Consider the following 25,556-nt stretch of genomic DNA (forward strand, 5'->3'; position numbering starts at 1 on the left):
TTGATAAGACACACATATTATTATTATTTGGTCACTGAACATATACAATTAATACAAACAAATAGTCAATTAAAATATTGAATTTGTAAATGTAGTAAACTAATTATTTGTTACTGTAGTGGACGGAATACTAATTGTTGGATGGAATACTAGTTTTTGGACGGACTGGACAAACTGTTTAATAATACAATATTATAGTTCATTTAGTTTTTATTTAGTTTTTATAAAATTTACAATATAAATACATACAACAATGTACAAATTATGGAAATATTTCTCACTATACACATGGAAATACAAATTTTCTCTTGAAGAGGAAGCCCCACCAGAGCAGTTCTTCTGGGGAGAACCAAACCTTCCTGATTATCAAATTAATCAGTGACAAGGTTAACTCTAAATTTGAAAGGTGCTAATTCATGCAATAACATTAAAACATCAATTAGCACCTATCAAATTCAGAAATAACCTTGTCACTGATTAATTTGATAACCAGGCAGGTTTGGTTCATCCCTGAAGAACTGCTCTGGTGGGGTTTCCTCTTTAAATGTGTGTATTGCTGGATTATAAGACACTCAGTAATATTACCGGTGACTTATACAAATTTTAGGCCAGTCAAAATATTGCATAGATCATTAAATGTAGCAAACTAATTATTAGTTACTCTAGTGGCCGGAATACTAGTTGATGGACAGACTGGACAAACTGTTGAATAACATATAGAAATAGTCATTGATTTTTTTAAATTATTATTTAGCTTCATAAAATTTACAATATAAATACATACAGTAATGTTTAAGCTATTCTGTTCTGGACGGATAACTCATGGACGGACTGGTTATACTGTTAAAATTGTATTTATAGCTCATTTGATATTTTATGTAAAATGTACAATCTATTTACAAGTATATTCAGCAATTTTCATAGTATGTTAATATAAACCATCAATCAGCAGTGACAATTATGCAATTATCATAAACAATTATTGCAAACAATTTTTTTTAAGTAAAGCCACGATTTCTCCGTGATACGGAAAAACTGACAAATTCACGGAATTCGGGATTTGCTCACAGAAATAGTGAAAAACTGTGTAAAATGTCTAACTTTTGTGTTGATTTGCAAATAAAACAAAGAAAAGTGATTATTTAGCAGTAATCAACCATTAAACAATCCAATCTAGTATTAATTCTAGGCCTATGATGCACGATTCTGGCCATACTACAGTAAAAGGTAAGACAAATTACGCTTTTAAAACATGTTTGTTTTAACTTTTTCAGTGCTTTATAGTGGAAAATGGAAAATCACGGAAATAGTCCAATCGTGGCTTTACTTTTAAGGATTCTCAAGACAACAGATTCACACTTTCTCTGCCTCTCACCATCTAACCAGATGCGTTACTCTGAATCTCTCTACTTCTTTACTATAACCACCAGTTGGCTGCCGACACCCTGGCAGAAATGGCGGTTTTTACTGCATTATATTGTTCCAAACATAATCTGTGTACAATCGCTAGTTCTGTCTAGTTGCTACAGCGGAATAAACCAGGGACATAATATTAATAAGATAAGAAAAAAGTGGGCAGTTACCAAAATCTGAGGCAGCCAAACTAGTTGTGTGTCAAATTTAATATGAAATTACACAGAAAATCTTAACAGATTACTCAGTGACGTCATCCTCAATAGTCACATTTGCTATGTAAACAAATTGTCATTGCTTGGCTGGAGGACAAGCATATGTCCCAAACATTAAAATATCAAAAGTATCAAAGGAAAGAAATATTGGAATTCAAACATTTCTAAAATTCATCAGCGAATATGTATTGTGCTTAAAAATTGCCTGTATTGCTGCTCTGCAACATGGCTTGCTGATAACATTATATTGCACATTGAATCAATGTTCTGTCGCTTTCATCACACATTCTACTAGACAGTCCACCGGTTTATGGTGAAATATATAGAGCAAATAGTTCATTTTGGCACAAAAGTGAATAATGTTTACACCATACCATTCTAACAATACCACAATACTCCGGAGCATGCCCAGAAATCACCTGTCGATCTAAATGTGATCAAAATAGCATGATTAGCTGAAGCTGCCAAAGCCACTCCATGGCATGCTACTGATGTTACAGATAAGGACTGAAACGTTTTGGCTCTGCAACAAGTGTAGTTCAGGCAGGGCAGCTATTCTAAGTCAATCAATCATCAAGTTGACACAACAAAGCCACACCTCGGGTGATCCATACATCAGGAGGATGGTGAGATGGTAGACTCACTGCAGTCACAAAGTTTGTGGAAAGTCCAGTCGATGACAATGTACCGGCTCTTTGTGAGGTACGGTATAGAGGGCACACATATACTTCTTTGGTCATGATGCTGGCAAGACTAGCTCTTCTGGATCCAGCAGTAGAACTTGTTGGCGATGCTAGTACATCATCTTGTGCAGCCTGCAAGAAAGTATAACAAAGAGATTTTTTAATGGGTAAGTTACTAATTGCATGATTATTAGGTGACTGGATAGGTGTAAGTCAATGTCTGGATTCTCTTTTGCCTAGATATCCTTAATTTGGAGATCTTGTCTGGCTTGTGACTGCAACCAATTTGTGAATCACGATCCTTGCCGACGATCCTTGTCACAAGGGGGGAGCGGCGAGGCCGCGACAGCGACAGGCCGGTTGCGGCAATGCTATTTAAAATATACCGGGTATTTTTACTGATACAATGTTTTTGTGGGAAAATAACCAATGGGCCTTTCAGAAATTGTCACGACGGTGCTATTTTAAAACTATTGGGTATTTTTACTGATACAATGTTTTGGGTGTAAATAACCAAGGGGCTTTTCAGAAAGGCTAATGAGAAGGAATTTTGAAGGTCACTTGTTTTAGAAATGCTATGGCTTGAATCTGACCAATATCATTCCCTCCCATAAACAAAAAATGTCTCCGGCAAATATGGATATACAATGATTTAAACTAAAATTTGGAGGTTCTGGGCTCCAGTGGCGTAGCATCAAAGGGGCACGGAAGGGGGGTACATGCGTAAGTGACCCCCAATCGATTGCAAATTTGGAAAATCCCAGAGGAAAATTGCCCAAAAACAGCTTGTGCCCCCCAATCAGACCCAGTGTCCCCCCAATCATGGTCGGTGCCCCCTAATAGGATGATGGCCCAAGCTACGCTACGCCACTGCTCGCACGGTTCTCAACGCTTTATTCTTGAAGCGTTGTTGAATAAGCAAACTAGACCCAAAATAAAGCAGCTAGAGTTTCTAATCGTGGCCTACCTATCCTAGAATATCTGAGGCCAATCCGCTTATCCATTCAAGACATACAGCATGTGAAAGGACAAGAGTAATTTCAATGCAAAATATATAAATTATTATCATAACAAATGTGCAAATTAGACCCAAAAAAAGTAACTGGAGTTACAAGTTGAGCCGCATTTAAGGTCATGTTTCAAATGGTGATATTTTGTTAGGAAACAATTTGACCATGATTTGGCTGCAAAGAAATATATCTGCCAATGAAGATATTTGGCTGAAGAAAATGATCCGCATTTTAAACATGTTTGCCTGATGAGAAGATATAAATTATAGATACAACGGGGAGTTTGAAGTGGAAAAGTTAAGAAAACACATTTTCCCGGGTTCAATACTTATACTTTTATTTTTGCAGCTATAAGCTGTTAAATAGAAAAGTTACAATGTAACTGTGTTTCCTGCCTAAATCAGAATAAATATATCAGCCTTATTTATTTATTTATTTTATGTCAAGCATATATGCTAGGCATTAACAGATGAAATCTAGGAGATAACACTGATGAACCTTTGGCCAGGCACAAGTGACCTGGTTGAGAGGGTGTGGAAAGTGGGAAAGTTAAAGTCAAATTTTGTCACAATCAATACTCCCCTAAAAAATTTGAATATATATTTTCATCTAAAGTTGATAAATAAAATAGTACTGTAATTCAATTCACTCAGCAATTGAAATTCTGCTTATGATGATAAGTCAAGAAATCAAACAGCATGCATAATGGCAGACTATTAGTTTCAAATGATATTTGTTTATTGCTTCCATATGTACAGTCTTAATAGTTATGTAAATTCAATTTAGAAATCATGTATAAGTAGAGAACTAGCTGGCATATATCTCACAAAAGCAATGGAAAGTTAATATGATCCTAATTACAAAATCATTCTACATGTACATCTTAAAGATTGAATATACTGTTGCAGGGAAGGATAAACCTCATGTACTTTTCAAGTTCAAATTGCAAACCTCAGGTAAAGAGTATGCCCCAATGACAAAACCTCATATGTAACAATTTTGTCATTTTGCAAGAGACACAAAAAAACTGTTCTTGGGCTATTCTATTTAAAATCCACACTACCCCTATGGAAGACTTAGCTGACATCTTCCACAAAGGGAGTATGAGTTTTAATTAGAATAGGCAAATTGGGTAACTTCCATTTGAAATACTCGCTCCGGTTGTAGAAGATTATAGGTAGCCATAATACAGGGGGAATATGGGTTTCTAAATGATTAACCTTGACCAATTACATTTGAAAAACATACTCCTCCTGTGGAAGATATTTCCAAAATTGTCCACAGGGGTAGTGTGGATTTCAACTGGAATAGCCCAATTAACAGACCAATTAAAGACACTTATACATTTAAAAAGGAAGTATCAATAGGTATAGGTCAATAGGTCAGTAGGACATTTTCTTCAAGTTGGCACATAAAAAAAGAATTTGACCACAGTTGCACATATCAGATTTTCATATTGGGGCTCATTTTTTACATACAGTTTTGCATTTGAAATTTGAAATTACATAATGAGGTTTCTCCTGCCTGGCGACAATACTCTGTAGATAGCTTTGGTATTATTTAAAAACTTTGTTGGTGCTTCCTTTTATATTGTAATATCTGTATAACTTTTTGGGCAATATCTCATGACACTGTGAGGTGAACGAATTGTAGTCATTATTTTAACAAAATTTCATTTATTTCAGAACTGAGAGGTGCAGTAATTTATATCCTTAACATATTCTCTCCAATGGCTCCGTCAAAGTAAAATAAAATTATGAAACTATTCAAAACATTTTAGTATTAAGACCAATCAAGAAATATTCTAAATAAGTTTCTTGTGACTTCTGTTTCAAACGTCTTCAAATCTACGATCAACTCGTGCTGGTTTACGTAGTTCCATCTTCAACTGATTCCAGAACAACTCTTGCCCAATCAGGTCTTCAGTCCACTTCAACACTTCCTTGTTACATAATATCTGACGAAGCAACAATGTCTTTTTGTTGTCTGGAATTTCTCCGATCTGAACAAGAATAAGTACATCCTCATTGTCTTTAACCAATCTCATTTGTGCAATCTGTAGTTGATAATGGCACCATCCATCATCCATAAAATTCTCTGATAAAACTATGATAGTTTTGCGACTTTTATAAATGCCATGGCATATTGCATTGAGAATATAGTGCCCTGCTGGAATATCACCTCTTTCTTTCATACAAAGCCGGAACTGCTCTGGTCCATCTTCAATGTTTGCAACGAGTTGATCATTTATCCATGCTTCATTGTCTCTGTGGTAGGCAACATAAGCATGATATTGACGCCGCATGATTGGTGCTTCATATCTGTGATCTGCATCAACATCATCCTCATCATCACTATTCATGATATCAGCATCGTCATCATTGTCTACATATCGCTGATATCTTCTCTGATAAAACAAAACCCAGAATCTGTAATGTATCCGCCATCGAAATTTCTTGTAAATGGTAGCAACTATTACACAAATTACAAGCAGACCTGACAAGCTACTGATGAGAATGTAGTATGCAGGGTGTAGACTAGTACTGCAGTCTAAACTAACTTTTGTGATACCATCTCCAAAATAGGCTTTAGGAAACTGACATATGTACATAGAATGTGGATCTATAAATGTTCTCTCATCTTTCAATATCCAATCTTGTAGGGGCTTTATATCACATGTGCAAGTAAATGAGTTGTTCCCAAAATCAACACTCTGCAAGTTATACGGCTCTTTCATCAAGAAGGTAGGAAGTGTAGTCAATCTATTGTCAGAAACAATGAGTGTTTGTATACCATGGAGTCCTTTCAAACCATTCAAATTGACAAGTTTGTTTCCAATCAAATTCAGGTAGGCAAGATTTGACATATGATGAAACTGTTTTTCTGGTAAGCTTTCTAGCTTATTTTGACTGAGATCCATGTGGTTGAGGTTTGTCAGTGAGGAAAAGTCATTACCATTAATACTGACTATGTTATTGCTACTCAAATCTAAATATTGCAGGTTATGACTCTCAAGAAGGAAATGATCAATTGATGACAATGTACAGTTTGATAATGTCAGGTTTTCAAGGTGGGGGAAATGGGAAAGTTGTTGCGTATCAAAAAATATTTCCCACAGAGTCTGATATGACAAGTGAAATGAGACATGAACATTTACCCCATACAAGCTGAAATGTATCATTGCGGAAGCAAAGTTTATTGAAGGTTATTTCCCTTAGTCCAGGCGCTGTTGTACACAATGGCATAGAGATTGCATAATAAAGTGTAGCTACATTTTCGTTGGGTGAAATGTAAATAGATCGGAGGGCTGTACTGATGTCATACACCCAAATGCTATCTGTCTTAATATCTTTCAAATGCACATCAGTCAGTTTGCTGAATGACCGTAAATTGAATTCACCAATTGGATTATGTGAGACATCCAGGGATTCCAATTGCAAATTGATATACTGCTTATCGAAAGTTATATCATGCATGTTATTATATCTCAAGTCCAAGTGTGTTAGCGAGTCTGCAAGCACTGCCAGTGCTTCATAAGGAAATTCAGTAAGCCTGTTTGTACTGAGATCCAGTGACTTAAGTTGTGATAAGCTGCAAAATGCATATTTGGATAGATTTAGATTAGCTAGATTAACACTATTAACACGTATGCTAACATTTTGTAGGTATGGAAACATCACTAATGCATCATCTTCAATTGACAGAGAAGCACCATACACAATTTCCATAGATGACACAGATGAGTGCAATAATGATCCAGCCATCACAGTTTCAAATACACTGTCCATATATACCACAAGATGCAGTGTAGCTAGTGAAGCTGGTAACCTTGTGATAAGTTCTGACCATTTGGTTTCATTCCAATATTCAATGTATGGTACTGGACTAAATCCTATAGAATGTGATACAAACAGTTCCTTGAGATCAGTCAGATTCCCAATAGAACAAGTTACATAGTCAAAATAATTATAATGCATGTTTAGTGTTGATAACATTTGGATGCTTTGTAATACTGTACACGGTGTAGAGGTTAAGAAGTTTACAGAAATGTTTAAAACAGTTAGATGGTTAAGGTTTACAAATAATGTTTTTGGTATACTTGATATGTCATTGAAGTATAGATCTAAATATTCCAGACTGATGAGATTGGCAAACAATGTATCTGGTAAGCTTGATATGATACTTAAAGATAGATCTAAATATTTCAGATTGATGAGGTCTTTGAATAAAGCATGTGGTAATAGGATCCCTTCTATGCTTACATCCAACTGAGTTAGACTGGTTAGGCCTTTGAAAACTGCTTCAGGCAACGAAAACATTGGATTATCTGATATATCAAGCTTTTGTAATGCATGTAACCCGTTGAATACTGATGATGGTAGACTGTATAAATCACAGTAAGCAATATCTAGTTTTTTCAATGACGTGGTAGAGAGAAATGGACTCCCATGCAATGTAAGGTAGTGATATGGAAGGTGATCTTGATGGCTTAGATCTAGAGTTTCCAGCTTGTCCAGTCCTGTAAATGTATCAGTGTTGATACTTAGAATCTTGTTGTAGCTTAGGTCCAACACTCGCAGGGACAAGTCTGTTTCGAAATGGATGTTATTCATCGAGTTGTGGCTCAAATCTAATTCTTGAAGTGAAGTGAGATGCATAAAACTTGTCCCATTGACAGTTTCAAGTTGATTATAACTCAAATCTAAACTGACAATATTGTCTTCTTTCAGCGGTGGAATACTTGACAGTTCCCTATTGCTACAGTCTACTGCCGTCCGGTTGTGTACCTTACAAGGTAATCCTTTTGGGTAGATGAATTTAGTGGATGATTCCACAGTAGATTCAAGAATAGGAAACAGGAATATCAGTGGGAACATCATGATGTAAACTTGATATGCAGCAAATAAATTCAAACAAAGCATCAGAGAAAACCAATCAAGAAGACTTGCTTTAGCAACAGATGTCGGTATAGTCGCTAAATGTGTTCTGAGAAAATTGCATACTTTGTGCCCAGACACTTTCACTTCCTTGTTTTGTAAGTCACAACTATCCCTGCCAATCATTTTTATATGAATTAACTACATGGTATAAATGGAATGATTGACACACATCCTTACTTTGATATATCGACTGCTCAGTGCCAGAGGTGCGTATGTGCAATAGCTGCCACATGTAGTTGCCATGTGTAGATGAGTACAATATACTGTGTGTAAATTGCCAAATGTTCACAGGGCAGCTATTGCACTTACCCACTTCTGGCACTGAGCAGTCAATATAATGAATACTGAAACTGAGATAGAGAGAAATGAAATACATCGTAACATGAACCATACTAAGTAGGTTTTGTTTTAGCTGTACCTAAGCTTGCAATGTTGAAATCTCTAACTCCCTTGCATGCTTGATTACAAAGTTATGAATGTTTTGTATGCCTATTTCATTTTATGTTTTTACTGTTTTTTTTGCTTCTTGTTTTTGCCTGTGTCTCAACTTCATTATTGCTGACATTATTCATAATTCTTGTGAATAGGATATGAAACAAGAAATGACAAGAAAAATGTGTTTTATTAGCAACAGGTAATTTTAAAAAAAGCCTTCAAAAAGGAAAGGATCAACAACAGCTAATATGACATCTTTTAGTAGGTGAAATGCTGTTGAAATGTCAGGATGCTCCTCCAACACACCCACACACATAAATGCGCTGATTTATAAAATGCTACACCAATGGCCACTATTCGCTGATTGCCCGGTTATCTCAAAACGAGATTCTACCCGCAAATACATGTGCGTACGCCCATCAAACATGTGCTTTAACTGCTGCGTACGCTTTGAAAAAGCCTTCTGGCACACTGCTAGAAATGCGCGAGAAATAATTGCACTTTTTGTGCATGCATTTGCACGGAGAACCTCATTTTGGTAGCAAGTTGGCAGATCCATGCATAGGGTGAATTGAACATGCACACACCCTTACCCATTTTCACCAACAAACGTGGACCCTATGAGCCTCATATGTAGTTAAGAGCGTAACCATGGAATTCAATGCACTGACATTTTGCAAGATATGATATTTAATGGCCAAACTGTGGACCTGCCATTACACCCACCTATACCCCATATGCATTATTATGGTGTCTAGCAATCTCTGCCACTCTATTAAGACTGTGGGCCTCTTCGGTTGCTGTGGGTGTGCCCTTTGTGAGCAAAATGTTATAGGTAGGTCCATGTTTGTCAGTGAAAACAAATGCACCCCTACACCCCCCCCCCACACACACACAAAAGAAATAAACCTGAGGAAGAGAACTATTCAGAACCAGAGGGCTTCAAACTTACCACATAGTTAAACGTTTAAAACAAAGTGGAATATCATTCACTTACCTTGGTAGGTTGAAAAAACACTTCAGGAATTCTACAGAATCTCTCTTCTGTTCTCGAGTCCTGGAGTGAGCGACTGTTAGGGTCAAAGCGTGCTCCATCCAAAAACAAACCAAACACTAGAACACCATCGCTTGGTGGTGAAGGGCCCTAAACAGAATATCAGAAACAAATTTTCAATACTTAGGATTACTACAATTATATAAACTCTGGCCACTCTATTTAAACAAAACAATTCTGCCTGATTATAGACGTGAAAGTACTGCTGTGACATGACATGGCTTACCACATATCCTCCTTACGGCACTGGTCAATCAACAGCCCTCATACAAAACCAATGACCACTGACCAGTCATGTTATATACACATAACATGGACCAGATATAGCTGTGCAGAACATGGAAAGAGGATATGAAGTGACATTTCATTTATACAGACATGTGTCACAGACTATACCCGGCTGTGAATTTGGCAAGGAGGCCAGGCTATTATCAATTAGTGAGCAATTTGTGGTTTTGGCCCATTTCTGTTTAGTTAAGTCTGGCCATCTTATCATTTTCCAAATGAATTAGCAGATGAATTAGAAGTACCAGCTTTACACGGACAAATTGTAATAAAAATTGTAGACAATCCACATTAACATTCTGTGAACAACATTACAAAACAAGTATGCAAGTTGATTTCTTACATTGAATGCCACTTCTTTGACTTCAATATGATCTTTGGTATTACTCAGCACTTCATCTGTATCATCGGGACCCATCATGATCTTGAAATCAAACAGTAGTTCATCAACAGAGATGCCTTCCTTCCTGGAATGGTTCTGAAGGACTGCTGTCAGAAAACCTAACAGAATAATATTGGAGCATATTTCAAATTGTTAGTTACATCATGAGGATACTTTTTATCTATAGATTGATTACAGAAAACATTGTTTGCCTTAACAAGCTGAAATATAATACAGTCTTGTCTGCTCCTCATTTTTACACTGTTTTTCACTGAAATTACTATTTAGCGAGATAGTTTTTAAGGCATTACTATGACGAAAATGACAAAAGTGGAAGAAAAAACAATTTGGTCAGGTGTTTTTAATGTTGGTCGGATTACTAGCGACAACACATCAACAAGCTCAATACCGTATTTCCTCGATTATATGCCCTGTGAGGCGTTGCATTTTCCAAGAGGGGGCGTTTATTAGAGGTCAATTTTAGAACAATAAATCCCGGAAAAAAATCGTTCGGTAAGCTTAAAAATGACTATGAACTTAGAATCAATGACTTCCGGTTTAAACCGGTTCACTTCCGGGTTTTGGATTGTCATTTTTGACTGTTACCCATCGTGTGTGGACCGTGGCAAGCTTACTTACATAGCATGGAAATATCAGCATCTTTGAAACATCTTGGTTGAAAAAAAAAATGGTGGGGAGTTTAATAGATGGGGGTGACTAAAAGAGGAAATACGGCTTATTACTCTCTTGACTCTTCTCAAAGTGCATGTCAAGCTGTAAACATCATAACATACTTATCATTGAATGACTCAGGAAGCAGGATACGCATCAAAGTGCACTCCTGGGATGCGGATCAATGTGATCTCCTCTTGAGTGCAACAGTGTGCTCAGCATCACAACATGAGCGCCCTACACCCACACGACATTGCGCCATGAGCACCCTACATGTACATGCTTTGTAACATGCTGTAACACACTTACAAGAAACACACTCATTATGCGAGCATTTCCCGGATGTGGATCTGAGTGCCATGTAGACACTTGCTAATACATATCATCGTTGGGCAGATAAAAACCTCCTTTGTGTCATTGGCCCCTGAACATGTTTAAAGCAAAACCTCCCATATAACTGGTTGGCAGTTTTGTTTTAAATATGTTCAGGGGCCACAAACACATAGGAGGTTTTTCCTGCCCAACGACGATATGCACATCTTGAGAGATTGCATTGATGCATTTAAATGCAAATTCCACTCTCGTGTGAAGTCACTCACTGTAACACGGAGGAAAGATTAACTATAATGACTTACCCTGAGGAAAGAAGAAAGCAGGTAGCCAAAAGCTACGAGGTTCCTGTCTGTCATTCAATTCTCCCACATCTCCCAGTAAACCAGCCTCTCTCTTGACTTTATTCTCCTTGGCTGTAATGATTAGATCAGACCACTTGCTGAAAAAGTCTACCCTGTGTTGTAAGTCTAGCACCCAGGAGGCTAATGGCTTGCATGACTCGTACGATACTTGCTGTGAAAAAGGAATGAGACAATATTGTAACACATTTAAAAATTGTTTCAGGGATTGCCATTTTCTCCCATCTCAGCCTCTTGCTCTTATTCCCCATGACCATGAGGATCAAATCAGAACTTTCCATTCCTGAAGTTGTAATGAACTATTCCAGTTGAAATAAGACACCCCCAATGGAAGACATGACCTTCCCCTGTGTGGAAGATTAAGGTCATGCCTTCCATAGATGTGAATGAATTTCAATTCGAACAGCCCAACCCATGTTGACAACTAGTGGCTACATTACTTACTCTATGCACAAGTTATATTGTGCCACAAAAATACGGCCAAAAGTTTCGAGCAGATATAACAAAGTGATGTGGGTGGTCTATTTTTCCAGGTGCAATGTCTTTTTCACAGACATCCCTTGTTCAGATATAAAGACTGTTATAGTATTCAATAAATTCCTTCAGCGGTGTCCGTCTGCTCTTTTTGATTGATGTCGACATGATTCAATCAGCCAATGAGAACTTTCGTATCCAATTTATAGGGCAGACAATTGCTGACCAAAAACTGCTTTTACTCAATCTAAAGCTTTTTACAAGTTTAAATTACATAGAATAATACCAATACTTGCAAGCAGACAAATAAACACAAAATTATCTTTGAGACCTAAACTCTTACCAATAAAGCAACAAATTATGTTATAAAAAAGTAGTAAAGATTTTTTTTCACTAACCTGCCATCCTATGGGCACTCTCTGACTGAGTATGGCTTTGTACATATCCTCTAGTTGATCTGACATAACAATCTCTCCATTGACAGCCAACTTGAGAGACGTCAGTGTGGTATGAATCACTGACAGTAAACGATTGAATCTATCGATTTCTTGATGTAATACAGTCAATAGAGCTGACTGTCTTTCAGGCTCTTTGACTTTGGTTGCCATTTGCACTGAAACAATAATAGCAAAAAGTAACATGAGTAAATACGAACACTATACAAGAGTCAGCCGAATTCAATCACGCTCAGAAGGTTCAGGCATGGGACTTTCCTATCTGAGATTTAATAATCTATACTCTGATCAGCTTATAATCGACAGGACTCATGACATCATGGATAGATATAGAACGGTGTACACACAGCTGGGCGTAAGTAGCACCTAGCTGAACTGCGCTTTGCATATTGCGCGCCCTTTTGTGAATTTATGCGAATGTAAGTTGGGACTTTTTGACTCGCGCAGAAAGAAGTATGAGTATGCAGCACTCTCCTCACCTGATGCTACAGATGACCTCTTCCTGCCCATGAAACCACCACCACTTGTGAAGTTCATGCCGAACATGCCAGCATTGGAAGCTGATGCTTTGTCCCGTTTGGCCTTCTCAGCTTTCTCAATATCTACATCATCTTCGCCTGCAATGTTGTGAGGCAGACGACGCTGAATGTCGTCTGCAAACTCCAGCACTATGATGTCACTACTCTTGCCTGCACTGTATATCAAAGAAAGATGCAATATTTTGTTGTAAAATGTCTTGCTATATTTAGGGGTTGGTCACCCACTTTGCACAGTATTTTTGTGGGGCTGAGAGCACATCAGACACTCTAAATTGCATTCTGAATACGAGGAATGTCATTTTGATATCAAATAGTTTTGATTTTTTGAAATTTCTGATATAACACAAATTTTATGGCAAATTATTAAAAAGTGATCTATGTATAAGTTGTTTAAATATGTACCTTCTTTTGATGATAAAATGCTGTTAATTAGGTTACCCGCTTTAAAAACAATCAATTTGTCAAGCAGGACCTCAATTTGCAATACAGAAATTTCACAATAATAATAGCAAAATTCTGCAGATCTTTTCCAACAATAACTTTACTACCTGTATTTGACAAATTCATGTATAAGTTACTTACACTATGAGTGATAAGGCCAGCCTTGGTTGTACACTAAGCACAGTATCCATAAGACTTTTAGCTTCACTCTCCCTGAATGCCTTCTCTGCATTAGGATCCATACCAAATACTAGTGGAGAGTCGCTATCTGGCAATCCTTCTATGTACGTCTGGCTCTCTGACAGGGAGAAACCTTTTGGCAACGGATGGTAGATCTATAATAGTACATGATAGTAAATGTCAGAGGTTAAAAGTCATATAACAAATAAAGATGTGCAGGCAATGGGGAAAATAGTTGGCATACCTTTTTTCCTTCAAAATGAGTACCTTATCACAACTCTGCATTATATTTTATTAGGTGCATCAAATCCCTAGCATTCATCAAAGCGCTGGCATACACTGCATAGATGCACGAGCAAAGCAGCTGCATCAACATGTTGACACCACTGACACATCAGGGTGAAAAATGGTATATCATGTGTTTAAAGCAACCATTCTCCCCTTATGCCACATTTCCCTACCACCAAAATCACTTGGAAGCAGCACATCACAAACAAAGAGTTGTATGGGGACATACCGAAACATCCACAGATGATTAGAGAGAGGACACATTTCGAAGGGCGTGCCTACATAAGCAGAAATTTGCTTGTTGCCATGCTATCCATTGGATACCAAAGCATGGAAACAGAAAACCTGGTAGACCCCCCCCCCTAACATAATTATATGTAGATGTATTGAAACAGGACACTAGACTGAATGTTATGGATTTGGGAATGCAAGACAGAAGGACTTGGCGTACAGTTGTATTTGGAGGACACCACTCATCTTAAGCAAGTAAGCAAGCAACATTTTTGGTCTGGGTCGAAGAATGTAGTGTCTCTTCTTCTTTTTGGTTGACTTGAACTGGTGCATGTGAATATATGTATATCATGATTGTTAGCTATTATTCTTGAGCCATAATTGTTATAGTATTCAGCACATTCCTTTAGCGGTGTGCGTCTGATCTGTCTGATAATTGTGTAAAAAGAACTATGTCACACAATGCAACACAGCTTGACCAGCGAATGAGGTGCTGATGTGATGATGTTGTGATTCAATTAGCCAATCAGAACCCCACTTCCGTGTTTACACAATAAACAGCGCCAAATCCAGATCGCTGAAGAACCCTACTGAAAACTATAGTTATTATTTTAAACCAACCAACCTTATCCGGTGAGTAGCTATACTGTGGTTGCAGAGCTTGCTGGCAGTAGAATGTATTGAGTATACTGAGTAAACATCTCCTATCCCATGAGTCTGTTACTCTACCACCATAGACAACCTCCCTGTGAGGAAGCGCAGGGCTTCCCATGGGGGCTCTTTGTGACCTAGTAATAGCATTTGAAGCAACTGAATTGACACCTGAAATAATAATGATGAAGAACGTAGTATTTCATTTATATATTTGGGTTGCAGCATTGTAAAGTCTTCCCCCTATAGACCACTTGACATGTGATGTCATTGCCAGCAGTATGCATGCAAATTATGGCAATTTCCATTGTTCTTGCCCTGCAGTGTGCGTACGCATCATAATTTTCTCAGGGCATGTGCATTTTAAATCGCCCACCACATTTCATATAGCAAAAGAAAGCCATTGAACAATGCAGCGGTTCGTTCAAGCATATCGATAGACCAGTTCTTTGCCTTTGTGACAATGATGTCAAGTGGTCTATAGAAAGAAGGTATTTTCTTAATCAATTGATTTGCTCAAAATTGAGCCAATATTCAGCATTATACTACTTTTTGCCTCACCAAAATTTACATTTCCACCCAACCATTACAAATTCTGATGTTCCACTTACTTCAAATCACCCTCAATATCAACAAATACACAATCATAACCTAAAACTGAGCTGCCTGACTGCCCTACCTCTAAATCTGATGCGCTGAATTCATATGGGATGTTCCAGCCTAGGGCACCATACTTCTTTCTCTCATTGATAATGGCATTGAAGAAGCATAATCCAAACAGGAGACTCTTCCATTCTGGTCCAGGTGCCGTATCATCCCACATCTTCTCTGAGACTGTTCCTGATCCACCGCTACCGAGAGATCTTAGGAGATTGGCTTTAAGTCCTTGTGGAGATTCAACTGTGACCTGTCAGGGGAAACATTTGATTTGAGAGTCAACGGTTTTATGTAGCATTGTATAACAATTGACTATGGGTATACTTCTTCTTTGCGGTAAGATGTATCCCTCAGTGGCTGAGCATTATTTGCTTGGATCTCCAATTTGTCTACCTCTATTCTTCTTTGAATTATACAAATTAACAATAAACACATTTCTACTACTACAAAAAGAATTTCAAATAAATAAACACAGTGCGATGAATGCCCACATTCCCGCCATTCGACCATAACAATGCACCCATAGGGATGTTACCGGACACATACTGGATGCAGTGAATGCATGTAATTATGTCGTTAATTAATTAAGTTAATGGTACTGTGTTCATTCATTTGAAATTCTTTCTGTAGTATTTCTGGCAACAGCTTGCCAATAGACCCCTATTTTTTGTAAAAGAATAGATAAACATCAAAAGTTAACATCCTTTTGTGCTCCAATGTTACAATGACTTTCAACTTCATACTTCATCTAACCACAATACACATTACACAAAAAGTGCACAGCCTCTTTAGACATCCATATTATTTGCCTAATCTCCCCATCATACACGAGATGATAACAAAATTACCATTCTTCTTTTAAGATCATGTTCATTTCAAAATTTAAATCCATTTTACTGGCAAAAATGACTGTACACCCCTTTAAGGAGCTGTATTTGTTTGTTTACCTTCATGCCTGTTTGGAGAATAGAGACAGGAAATGATGGATCTGGCTTAGAACTTAACCACAGTCTAAACTGAGGGTCCACATCAGAATTAGGCCTGTTGAAGCTGTAATTAAATGACAACATTGATTAGTAAGAATATGATCTTTTGTTGCTATTGTTGCTGTTAATGTTGTTTTTTGTGCTTATTATTGATTTATATGATTTATATGTAGTTTAATGATTTACATATATGTTATAATGTATGTAAGTCACTATGCTACCATAATATTTTCTTATTTATGATCTATAAATTTGCTTTTTTAAGTTACTTTGTTTAAAAATAAATTGCATTGGACTGCACTAAATCATTCAGACCATAAATGATCTGCAGGATGTGATTAGTTGCAATAAAAGGCACCTACCCTCTATTGCATGTACGTATGATAAGATCAGTGCAACAGTGGAGTTCACATATGGATGCAAAGCCTGGACCATAACTCCCACTATTTAAAGACCTGGACGGCTGTTACACCCGAATGCTTAGGGCAGTGTACAGCATCCATTGGAAGCAGCACATAAGCAACAAAGAGCTGTACATAGACCTTCCAAGACTCTCAGAGAATACCAGAGATAGAAGGATGCTGCTTTGCTTTACGCTGCTTTGCTGGACGCTGCTTCAGGAGTACGATATTAGTGAACCTGTTGGCAATCTGATCAATTGGGCACCCAAATATGGAGCAAGAAACCATGGTAGACCACTTACGCATGTGCTCCAACAGGACACTGGAATGGAAGCATCTGACCTGGGAACGGTGATGCAGGACAGGAGGATATGGAAAGTTGTTGTGGTTTGGGAAAACCCCCCAAATATGCAAGTAGCAGCATGATAAATTGCTGAGAACTCAGCACAACAAGAAAATGAAATATATGGTAAACAGCTCATCCAAAGTTCTCACACTCTGTGCTGTTTACCAACCTGGATGCTTCTCTATGGAGTGTGGTATGGAACAGGCTTTTTGAACACTTTATGACTAAATCCAGATGTGTTGGTAGCTCTTAAGCTTTAGATCTAGTTTTTGTAACAAGAATATGAATTACTCTTACCCTTCAACAATGGCCTGTAACCTTGGCATAAATGATGCAGCAAGATGACAATTCTGCAGGAACACCCATCTGCCTTTGAGAATCTGAGCTTTAGCAATAAGCTCTTCAGCTTTCGGACCTTGGCCACGACCAAGAGATATAAGATCCAGATGTAGGGTGCTGCCACGTTGCTCACGAGCAAATCGAATCAGCTGTGCTGTGGGATCCACACCTGCAAGGAGCCAAGGAGAGACAACAATTAATCAGAATATGGTTTCAATGGAATCTGTAACACAATTAAGCAATGACATGTTGTTTTACAGTACGGTAGATATCCGTTAATTTCATGCTAAAAGGTCATGACCACATATGCATGTTTGGTATCATAACATTTCTAAAAGAATTATCTACATACTGTGCAATTTTTGTAACAACACTATTAACCCAAAGCAAATTATGGCAAGTTTACAATGTTAATTTACTTTTGGGACACCCTGTATACCATATTATTTTTCAGCTACCTTGCCACTTCACGAATGTCATCGACTTTTGGATTAGTTGAAATGCCGGTTGAAATGGAGTGAAACAGAGAAATTGGAGTGGAGTTTTGAAGATGTAATTTGGTTTTATCGTTTTTAAAGTTTTTTTTATCTGTGGTGATTTTGCTCTTCTTTTATGGTCGTAGAATGACTTTCCCAGGTTTGGAACATTATTTTTCAACACACATTCCTCACGGTAAAAGTATTACGCCTACCCCTTTTTTCAAATGGTAGAACAATCCTGCTTCCTTAAGCTCTGCCCTCGCGTGTGTGTGTCACGGAATAAAATGGATGCGACATGAACATGCACTTTTTATCCGTCATATTTTTGCATCAATTGTAGCCATCCAGATAAATAAAGTTTTCAAATGTGTTAATGAAACATCCAATAGTTTTCCCAGGGTGTTACTTTTTCAGATAGTAAAAGATGTACATATAAATAATACATTGCAAACTACGCAAACTAATATCTGTTGTCAATTGGCGGCACGACAACAAGCTATAATAGCCACATGTTTTTGGCGAGCAGTGATGATTACGCATGAGCGAAATTGATACCTGAAACTTTTATGAATGAAATCAATAAATATTCAGAGAAAGTCTATGACGTCATGACAACGTTACAGCAGTGGGCATGCAAGTGAGGCGATATTTTTACGCACGTGAGTCGGCATATTTATACCTCATAGTTCAAATATTATCAGCAATAATAATTAATTATGATGGATGATGAATACAATACAAGTTGAGTGCACTTACATTTGTTTTATTTATTAATAAGCTTACTCACATTGAATACCAATGAATGTAATATTAGTATTTTTATTAATTAAATTAAAACACCATAGCCCCTTCTGATGATTGGCTCAGAGGCGACCCTCTAACTGCCCAAGACGAGCCATATTCAGTAGAAGGGGCCAATAGTCCACCTAGCTCCAAGTGCCTCCCGCAGGCAGACTGGCTACGGACTTGAAAAATAACCAACTTACTTGGGATGAAATAATTAAAAAACGGGGAAGCCCCTTCCATGAAAATAAATTTGACGCAAATAAAATGCTGATTTTTGCTGATCCCGCAGGTGATCCAGCGTTGCAATAAGCATTAAAGAGAAATTGATCGGGGACTGGTTCCGGTTTAGACTGGCTTTCCATGTGGCTTGGCGGTATGTTTTGGAGACCAATGATGCATTGAATGTATGGGCTAATGGGAATCGATCGTAACAGGTATATGAGCATACATTACGGTTGGCAACTTTTAAATTTTGGTACCAAGTAACAAGCGGTTTTTCAGAGGTTGTTTGCGGTGATCTGTAAGTAAGAACTCGTGTTCGCATTAAAAAAATCAATCCGTTATTTCAAAGGCTACTGATGTTCATTTTCGGTGGCTGGAACACAATCAAAATTGCCAGTGTATACGGTGGGTAAGCTTTTGTAACACCGGCGGTGTCGGTGCTTTAAAGACACCAGTGTTTTATGGTGCACCGCTACAACCTAGTTAACAGTGGTTAGTATAAATTTAAAGAAAGAAAATGTAAAGAAAATGATCAGTATAACATGCAGACCCATCCCAGTAAAAGTGCTGTGTGTTTGACTTATTTACCAGTCTTCAAATTGTCAGTGTCAAGTGCAATATCTGTAAAAAAAAATATATATAAAAAATCCGACCTACCGACCCAACTTTTTCATAAGCCTCTATGGACAAACAAACTTTTTTTTTGGCCTAAGAACATTTTCATACTGCAGATGACAATGTTACACTTCTTTGGTCATATCACAAAAATATCAAATTTTGTGTAAAATGAAAAATGCTCAATTACACAACCATATATTATATGACATCAGAGTTGGCTGAAAATCAAATTTTTACTATATCCCATCATGCACTACCGTAAAACCCCGTCTACAAGCATATAGTGTGCTTCTGATGAAAGCTACATTAATCCAGTCGCCATTATGGAGTTAGAGCAAATAAATTATGGATCCCAGCATATACAAACAAGTATTATTTTAAGACCGATCTGTTAACGCTTGCTTCAAATTAATTAAGCTTTTATAAAAAACACTATATATGCTTGTAAACGGGGTTTTACGGTATTGTGTCATGGTCACCAAAGGGACTTTGCGATTATATTGGGTATACCGATTCCATATGTATATAATCCTCTATTGCGATTGGATATAGTTGAGTGTCATAAAATCCACTGATTTGACACATATTTCATTATTGAAAGCATGAATTATATGGTTATAGAGCACTGTAGATCATTTTGTCAACAAAATTGACAAATTAACCTAATTAATCTCTAATATTATTATGCATCAGGTGTTTTGATAGTCTTATATGTTATGCATTGTAAGTTCTTTAATCACAATATTTCTGGTTTACCCCACACACCCTGTGTGTTAGGTTAAAGTTTAAACTTTCCCAACTTATCACAAGTTTGTAATGACTAATGTATTTACCTGGTGACATGATAAAAATAAGAGGATGTTTGGCACTGGATTCTTCAAATACTTCTCTCAAGTCAAAATCTCCACTGGACAAGAACTTGTTTCCCATCAGCCCTTCAATGAACTGACGCACGGACGATACAAGACAGTCTGGTCGCAGAATGCGCATGAGAATCAGACGCTCAAATGGTTGTAACACCTCCCAGTTAAATGGGTTGCCTAGTGATGGCGGTGCTCCTGCTTCTAATAGATCAGCTATTTGGATAGAAATACAGGACAGAGCTTGAATGCAATACAATTCCCTATATTTCAGTTTTTTATGAAATTCTGAATAGTTGGTGATATTTTTTCTACAGGGTGTATCAAAATGATTGGTACCCATCAGCTTTTTCGTCTAATGAAATGCCTGCTTCTTCCACATTCAACATTAGGTCCTCTTGAAATGACTACAATTTATTGTTTAACATGTTTAATGACCTTTTATGACATAAATCTACAAACAAGGGAGCTGTTATGATGCATTTTGATGTGGCAGACTTGTTCACTGGGTATTGATGGGTACCAATTATTTTGATACACCCTGTATTTATTTATACGGTGATAAAAGTATAATGGGCTATTCCAGTTGAAATCCATACACCCCCTATGGAAGACATGACCTTAATCTTCCACACAAGGAGTGTAAATTTTAAATGGGGTTACCGGAATGGGTGACTCTATTTGAAATCAACACTACACTGTGTGGAAGATTATAAGACCCTGTCTTCCCAAGGGGGTGTATGGATTTAAACTGGAACAGCCCAATGAAACTTCCAATAATTGAAACTGTGTTTAAATTATGACGCAAAAAGGGGCGTTTTTATAATAATTCTTATTTCCTGTATTTATCAACAAATTCATATCACTTCACACATCTCAACTATAATTCCTTTGACTTTCAGTCATAATACATTTTCAAAACACATCGCACTTTGAAGAGGTTTCCAATCCCACTAATTGCTTTCATACCTTTGGCATACTGGCTTTTGAATGGTGTAGTCATCAATTCAAAAGGGTCAACATGTTTAGAAAATTCCTGCCACTGGTCGTTGCAATTCAGAATGTACATACACATGCCCTCATAGGCATCTTCCTTGGCTGATAGATATTGGCATTGTTTCCAAGCACTGTCTGGTATCCATTTAGGAGGCATGGCTGTCATATTACCGGTCACGGTGTTATGACGGATGTCAAGAGATGCAGTTGATCTGGAAGCAATATAGTGAATGTGTTGTTATCACTTTGATTATAATAGAAGAGGTAAGCTTGGTCTTGTGATCTGTTGTGATCTTTACTGCGCACAAAATGGGAGTGTGCAGTAATATGTTCATCTACTCGGTAAAGTTGACCAGTATTATACCACATGATTTATAGTGTGCAAATGAATTAAAGTACCAGTTATGTTCACCCCTGTATATCCTAAACAAAGACAGACAGGGCATTGAAACAATAACTCTTTTGGGGTAAATATTTTCACGGAACTCAAATCTGATTTGACAATGTCATACAGCCACTCTTTTAGCTCGGATTTAAGACCATTTGTTGAAATCATTCAAGAAATAAAGACAAGATGATCCACAAACTCAAGAAGATGCAAATTCAAAAGTTGCCGTTAAGTTTGCTCCCTTGTATGCCCTATTGATTTGTACACAAAGCGTTCTTGAATAAGAGAACTAACGCCATGCTTTCCATTGATTAGCACTTTAAAACTAGCGCTGTGCTTTCCATTGATTAGCACAATTTCAACAAATGAGATCTTAAATCAGAGCTATGGAGTACAGGTATTGGCTGCTTGTTTTAATTTGGACATATTTGTTTAGGATATACAAGTGTGAACATAACTGGTACCTTAATATTTCATGAGGTGATTAACAGATGACGGGTGGCCATTCCCATCATACATAAGTTTGTTACATGGACCATTTACACTGAGCACATTAACCAGGATTAATCCAACCACAAATAGCAGTAAAGGGCAATCCTTCCCCAGAAGAAACATGTAGATTAATTCTTTATTACTATACCTCATAAATATTTATTAGGCAATCCAGACATCTAATTGGTTAATAACGCCAGCGTCCGTACGTGCAGTATTTTGACTACTTCACCGCGCCTGTGCAATTACGCGCACGCAGGAAGTAGTAAAACTTCCGCACCCTACTACCACACGGTGTCTCGACCCCGCGCGTCACCGTTCCTTCAGACGTAACATTATCTATACAGCGGCGATTCTGCAGACGCGTTTATCGTGAAAATGGCGTCTGCTGCAGTTATTTTGCTGAGATTACCGATGGATAATAACACACGAATTTGACATTTTATGAAACAAAATGCTATTTATGGAATGTTGAAAATTAGAATAATATACGTCAAAATGTGAATTGATTGAACAAAAATCCTCCAATAAAATCAGGTAAGCAAAATATTAAGCTTAGGCCTATTTACCTTGCTGGCCGGCACGTTGATTGGTGATGTGTTGTTGACTTTTGTTTGAACGATTTTACCGTGATAGTGAAAATATTTATGAGGTATAGTAAAACAAATACAACATGTTCCATTTAGGAAGTATTCAAAACTACTGGTCCCTCGGTGTTGGATGATTTGACTACTTCCCTCCGCTGACGCATCGGGAAGTAGTCAAATCATCCAACACCTCGGGACCAGTAGTTTTGACTACTTCCCCTCAAAACATGTTGTATTTGTATATTATACTCCTGTATTTTGTTCTCACCTATCAGAGCCAGCAGAGCTAACCCTTTTTGCAGAACCCACTCTGGCACTAGCAGCCCTGGAGCCTTTCGACTCAGCTTCTAGCCTCTGCATTGGTGTCAGTCCATCATGTTTCTCAAGTAATGCTGGCTCAGTAGAAGCAGCTAATACATGACCTTGTAAAAACACCTACACAAATGCCACAAAAATACTTATCAAATGGTTCACTGTTAAAAAAAAAAAAAAAAATACTATGTATAAGACAATAAACAAAACAGGAGAAATACTGGAATCATGTAACATGAAAAGGGATATCGTCAATTTATATTTCACATACTGTGATCACATAAAAGCATGACAAATTTAAAAACATGTAAAAGTGCTTGAGATCAGCAAAATTCTTTCTTACAATTCTAGTGTCTTATATAATAAGGACTTACCTGCCACTGAGACTCAGTAATAGATCCTAGTTGACTGACACTGACATCGGCTGGTCCGGTAGTGTTACGCGCATTCGATCTCATTATGCTTGTACACAACATGAAAGAAAACACCAACTGATGGTGGGCAAACAGAGCTTTGGAGACAACCCTGCAAACAAATAAGAAAAAACAAAAATGTAACCTAAATATATAAATATAAAGTAATATTTTTAATCTATTAATGATCATCATAGAGATATATTTGTTACTTCTTTGTTGGAAATTTTGACTTGCAGTGCAGTGTCATAACTAAATGTTCTGATAATGAACATACACACTAACATAATTTTTTACCGCCTTTCTGAGGACACCAAACTTTGTCCTTGGTTCAACACGCTATCCTTGGTTGAATAGACCTTTCCAAATCAACATTGGTATTTGGAATACTAGGTCACACGCAACAGGTGCATATGCAGCGTAATAAAGTGAATGCGAGCGTCTTTTACGATAATAACAGAGGTACTCCCCAATGACACACATTATGCCATTCACCTTAATTATGGGTCAAAATAGTGTACAATGTCCGAGTCCTTTTTAAACAGCACATCTCAGAAGACTTAACAGTCAATCTAAAAATTGTATGGTATACCTATATGCCACCAAGCATACTAGGCCAAAATGATGTACAACAGGAAATTTTTTTCATATTTGATCAACTACAGCATTTTGCAAAGATCTTTGGACCTGCTCGATTTGGCACAGTTTATGGCGTAAACATGAAGTCAGTTTTGATTTACTAATTGAATCACATCATCAGCACCTCATTTGGTGATCAATCTGCCCATCAATCACTGATGCACAGGGCTGCCAACTTTGAAAAACACATTTCAGTATTTTCCAACCTCAAAATCAGTATTTTGCATACAAAATCCGTATTTTGAAAATATACTTACGGTTCTCAAGATATAGGCATTTTAGTGTTACTCAAAACAATAAAATACAAAGAAAGTTGAAAGGGATTACTGGCTATATCTCAAAATCAATATTCCTTTGAAACAACTTTTTTGGCTTAATCACAGCACTGTAGTGAAAGGATTAAATTCAAAATAAAAAAGTCGCAAAAAAAAAAAAATCACAAATGGTCGCGTTGCTAGGGCGCTTTTGCAGAGATGTCACTAGACACATGTAAAAAAGTACCAGGGGCAGCACCCTGGTGGGTGGGTGTTCAAGCCCCAACTTTTTATCACTCACACACCTGTTTGAAACCTTAAAAACAGCATGTTTTCATGATAAACACTAATTTTCAAAGAGGTTCCATTTCCCAAGTTATAGCACTTTGAAATGTCCACTCCCCTATACTTAACCATGTACGAAGCATTTTTTAAACTTTTGCACTGGCTTTATTACATGACCTATGCATCTGACTCACACATATGTGAACCCCAATTTAAAACTAATAATTCATTGATTTAAGTGGATCACCCACCCACCCCCACCCCAATGTGCCAAAGTCATGAGCAAAAACAATGTAGGAAACCATCTTGTAGGCTTAAATATTCTTTTCACCATGGAGCTACAAAGTTAACTAAATACCTTCAGAAGACATAGCCTGTCATAGCAGTTGAATGGTTAATGAAAAATAATAATGTGCATGCACCATTTCGAGATATGACGTTGGAAACTATCTTGTA

The 25,556-nt window shown here is 37.3% G+C and overlaps 2 protein-coding genes across 2 annotated transcripts in view; both read right to left on the bottom strand.

Moving 5' to 3' along the window:
• Positions 1 to 2,088: 2,088 nt before the first annotated feature.
• The window catches only part of LOC140153093 (dynein axonemal heavy chain 6-like), a 156,243-nt gene continuing 132,775 nt past the window's right edge, over positions 2,089 to 25,556 (bottom strand). Inside the window, 16 exon segments of the mRNA XM_072175712.1 lie at positions 2,089 to 2,443; positions 9,694 to 9,840; positions 10,379 to 10,536; positions 11,725 to 11,935; positions 12,654 to 12,868; positions 13,190 to 13,404; positions 13,832 to 14,025; positions 15,015 to 15,133; positions 15,136 to 15,211; positions 15,720 to 15,947; positions 16,645 to 16,747; positions 17,728 to 17,938; positions 20,708 to 20,950; positions 21,704 to 21,942; positions 23,466 to 23,632; positions 23,884 to 24,034. Coding sequence (XP_072031813.1) covers positions 2,195 to 2,443; positions 9,694 to 9,840; positions 10,379 to 10,536; positions 11,725 to 11,935; positions 12,654 to 12,868; positions 13,190 to 13,404; positions 13,832 to 14,025; positions 15,015 to 15,133; positions 15,136 to 15,211; positions 15,720 to 15,947; positions 16,645 to 16,747; positions 17,728 to 17,938; positions 20,708 to 20,950; positions 21,704 to 21,942; positions 23,466 to 23,632; positions 23,884 to 24,034 — 2,926 coding nt within the window. The 3' untranslated portion in view covers positions 2,089 to 2,194.
• On the bottom strand, positions 4,682 to 7,140 carry LOC140153090 (toll-like receptor 2). The gene has a single exon (XM_072175710.1). It carries the CDS (start codon positions 6,500 to 6,502, stop codon positions 5,153 to 5,155), a length of 1,350 nt encoding a protein of 449 aa, XP_072031811.1. The 5' UTR covers positions 6,503 to 7,140; the 3' UTR covers positions 4,682 to 5,152.

Source organism: Amphiura filiformis, chromosome 5 (assembly GCF_039555335.1).
Source record: "Amphiura filiformis chromosome 5, Afil_fr2py, whole genome shotgun sequence".
Taxonomy (NCBI): Eukaryota; Metazoa; Echinodermata; class Ophiuroidea; order Amphilepidida; family Amphiuridae; genus Amphiura; species Amphiura filiformis.